The sequence below is a fragment of the Gobius niger genome, assembly GCF_951799975.1.
Source record: "Gobius niger genome assembly, chromosome: 2".
Classification (NCBI taxonomy): domain Eukaryota; kingdom Metazoa; phylum Chordata; class Actinopteri; order Gobiiformes; family Gobiidae; genus Gobius; species Gobius niger.
In genome coordinates this window covers 19309184-19312832 of record NC_136853.1, presented here as the reverse complement: position 1 = coordinate 19312832, position 3649 = coordinate 19309184, and the positions used below count along the sequence as shown (strand labels likewise).

The 3649-nt window shown below is 44.1% G+C and overlaps 1 protein-coding gene across 1 annotated transcript; it reads left to right on the top strand.

Moving 5' to 3' along the window:
- The first annotated feature begins 210 nt into the window (after positions 1–210).
- Positions 211–3254, top strand: prdm12a (PR domain containing 12a). Its single transcript, XM_079582831.1, has 5 exons — positions 211–491; positions 1649–1839; positions 1950–2105; positions 2238–2352; positions 2469–3254. Exons 1-5 carry the CDS (start codon positions 266–268, stop codon positions 2894–2896), a joined length of 1116 nt encoding a protein of 371 aa, XP_079438957.1. The 5' UTR covers positions 211–265; the 3' UTR covers positions 2897–3254.
- The last annotated feature ends 395 nt before the right edge of the window (positions 3255–3649 follow it).

The window sequence follows — 3649 nt, the reverse complement described above, 5'->3', positions numbered from 1 at the left end:
TTTTTTCCCAGAGACGCACAAGTTGTATTGAAAAGTTTGGGCTCGGTCTTTCATCTCTGTGTGGACATAATCGCTGAGGTGCTCTGCGGCGGCGGCAGGCTGGTCCACTCGGCGAGGGGTGTGTCATTAATAAGTAATTAGAAAGGGGTCACACAGCCACTGGTATAAAAGCGCCCCTTGCAGCAGAGACGGGCAGCTTTACGCACAGACCGCGTGCACAGAGAAGAGCTCACGTTCTCCGAGTTTGTTTGAAGGTTTCGAGGATATGGGCTCCGTGTTACCCGCAGACCCTCTGGTGATGAAGTCTGGATTTAAGTGTCCCAGCCGCTCTCTGTCAGATGTGATCACGTCAGACATCCTGCACAGCTTCCTCTACGGCAGGTGGAGGAACATGTTGGGGGAACACCTGGCCGAGGAGCGCAACGCCGGCAACAGCAACAGCCCGAAAACCGCGTTCACCGCGGAGGTCCTCGCGCAGTCCTTCGCTGGTGGTAAGCTCAACATAAGCTTGGCTATCATTTTACTATTCTGCTACATTACGCACGGGTACGTCTGAGTCAAACGAGACTGAAACATTGATGTTGTGATAAAACATTTGAAACTATTTCCTTGATGTTGAAACGCTTTTTACGCACGACAAAAACGTCCCTTTCACACAAATGTTTTGTGGACATGACAATATTAAACTATAAACTAGTATCAGGTTATATAAGTTTAAGACTTTACTTTACTTGAATCCGTTTAGGCAAACGTGCTAAAGCCAGAGCGCACCTCTTTGCCGCGCTGGGGGCTGACTGAAAGGCGCTGGGCATTAAATTAATTTGGTTAACTTTGTGCTTGACCTGGGAAAGTTTTCACTTAAACCTCTCGAAGAAACACTTTCTTTTCTTTAAGTTGTCCTGTTTTTGCATTCATCAATCTCCGGACAGTCCCTTTTCCTCTCTTGGCAGCTATGGGGCTCCCGAGCCTTTCTCTTTCTCCCCCCTTAAAAGATTTGCTGTTCCTCACATAATGCACCGTGAAGGGTAAATCTAATGCTATTCATAGCATGTCAACCATCTAATCGCCTTTCCATTTTTTTGTTGCTGAAATTCCTGAGCCTTTTAAACAACTCCCAGTCTCATTCAGTCCAAATTTATTGCTACAAAGTTCTTAAAAGGATAATGAATTTGGAATTAGCCGTTTCTATTCCAGAAATCTTTAATGAATATCACATCTGAAGCATGACAAATTGCTGTACCCCAAGGAACATAAGAGCGTTTAACTTTTCTGTCCATAAATGTAAAAGGAAAAATCTTTGATTGTGACTTTTAAGAAGTGCAGGGTTTTTTCCCTCTCTTTTCCCACCATTCTACAGGGTGTGAAAACGGTTTCCAATGGGGTTTTGTGCACAACAAAACTTTGAATTCAACCACATAATCGAATTTAACGGCGGATAAAGTGTAGCTTAATATTTCGTGACCAAAATAAGATTCCGTTCATTTAGTTCTTTCAGAGTGTCTGCACGTTTATTTAATGAGAATTGGCGACCATATCTGTGAACCAACTCTCCGATTTTTAGACGCTAAGTCAATATGACGAAATTCCTTCAGTGACTGTGCTGTAATGCGAACCTTTGTGCTGACAAGTGTGTTCTTTACTCTTTCAGAGGTGCAGAAGTTGTCCAGTCTGGTGTTGCCCAGTGAGGTGATCATCGCGCAGAGCTCCATCCCCGGAGAAGGCCTTGGCATTTTTTCAAAGACATGGATCAAAGCTGGCACTGAAATGGGGCCCTTCACTGGCAGGGTGCTGTCCCCTGAACATGTAGACCTGCTCAAAAACAACAATCTCATGTGGGAGGTGAGAACATTTCACAGGACACATTTTGACACACAACACTATTGCCTATAGTCACGGCAGCAGGAACCATAATATGTTTTATTAATGCACTTTATATGTTTGATCTCCAGGTGTTTAATGACGATGGGACAGTGCGATACTTCATCGATGCCAGCCAGGAGGACCAGCGCAGCTGGATGACATACATCAAGTGCGCTCGCAATGAGCAGGAACAAAATTTGGAGGTCGTGCAGATCGGGAGCAGCATTTTCTATAAGGCAGTTGAGGTAAACCTTTCGCTTGTCACTGCGCCACTGTACATCAGCACCATCTGCTGGTCGTTTAGTAATTTGCACATTTGAAACAATGTGCAAAAAGAAAAAGAACTATAAATTGATCAATTTTTTCTTCCATCTCAGACAATTCCTCCTGACCAAGAGCTTCTTGTATGGTACGGAAATACTCACAACACATTCCTTGGGATCCCAGGTGTGCCAGGAATAGAAGAGGAACACCAGAAGAAAAGCAGAAATGGTGAGATCTTCAAACTGTTTTGAAATATAAGAATGAACAACAAACAACATCCACCATCTAGCACAAACTAGCACACTGAAACTAACTTAATACCCCTTTCTTTTTGTTCCCCTCAGAAGAGCACTCTTGTGACGGCTCTTCCTCCTGTTCGCCCTCCGCCGCCTTGACTGCTGGTCGCATGCGCTGCGTCATTTGCCATCGAGGGTTTAACTCGCGCAGCAACCTCCGCTCTCACATGCGCATCCACACTCTGGACAAGCCCTTCGTGTGCCGCTTTTGTAACCGCCGCTTCAGCCAGTCGTCCACTCTCCGTAACCACGTCCGTTTGCACACCGGGGAGAGGCCTTACAAGTGCCACGTTTGCCAAAGTGCCTACTCCCAGCTGGCGGGCCTCAGGGCGCACCAGAAGAGCGCCCGCCACAAACCCTCCACTTCAGGCCCGGAGAGCCAGTCACAAGTGTCGCCTCCTCCTCCACAGATCACCCCTATGACCCATCAGCACCAGATGCCTCTTGTGCACCACATCCCCACCATGGTGTTATGATCACAGAGAGGAAAATGGACAAGTTGACAAAGACTAAAAAATGTTGCACTTTAGATCAGTGGGAGTTTGAGGTCTGTCGCTTTATTAAGACAGGTGTCACAATTCAATCAGAGATGTGGGCGCAAATGCCTGTTGTTGTACTTTTTTTTTTAAAGATACATTTGTTTGAAAGCCGTGCTGACTCGAGTGAGCTGTCAGACAGCAGTGATTTGTAGATTCAGATGAGAGCACTGTAAACTGAAATGCCCACTTTAATCTTGTACAAATTCTATGGACGACTATGTTTTCCCAAAGCTATACGTGAATGTAAATATATTTCTGCTTTTTTGTTAATAAATACAATGAATGGATTCAGAGTGCTTGCATTAATATTCTTTATTATTATCATTCCTCTCTAAGCCCTGTGACATTTTAGGATTCATTTGCCATATCTTCAGTCAAGCCTTGTGGCAAAAAAAAAAAGTGTTATGTTATGAGGTGAACAAAAAGGTAAATGCGTATACCTAACATATAATACAGGTCAAATCAGATGATATGAAGCAATGCTAAAAATCATGATGCTACTCACACATTGTTCTACCTTCAGACAATGGTTCACAGTTATGTACTGACTCATGCTTCAAGTCTCAAAACATGTTCAAACTGGATGTGTACAAGGATATGTCACACATCGAGGTGTGAGGGAATGGAGCAGATGGATATTTCAAAATATTATAACACGGTCAATTCAGTCATAACAATATGATGTTGAGA

Excerpts from the sequence above, each read along its gene's own strand:
- prdm12a (XM_079582831.1), top strand. The coding sequence starts at position 266 with ATGGGCTCCGTGTTACCCGCAGACCCTCTGGTGATGAAGTCTGGATTT. Across the intron at positions 1,840-1,949 it reads ACAACAATCTCATGTGGGAG|GTGTTTAATGACGATGGGAC; the intron begins GTGAGAACATTT and ends TTTGATCTCCAG. Across the intron at positions 2,106-2,237 it reads TTTTCTATAAGGCAGTTGAG|ACAATTCCTCCTGACCAAGA; the intron begins GTAAACCTTTCG and ends CTTCCATCTCAG.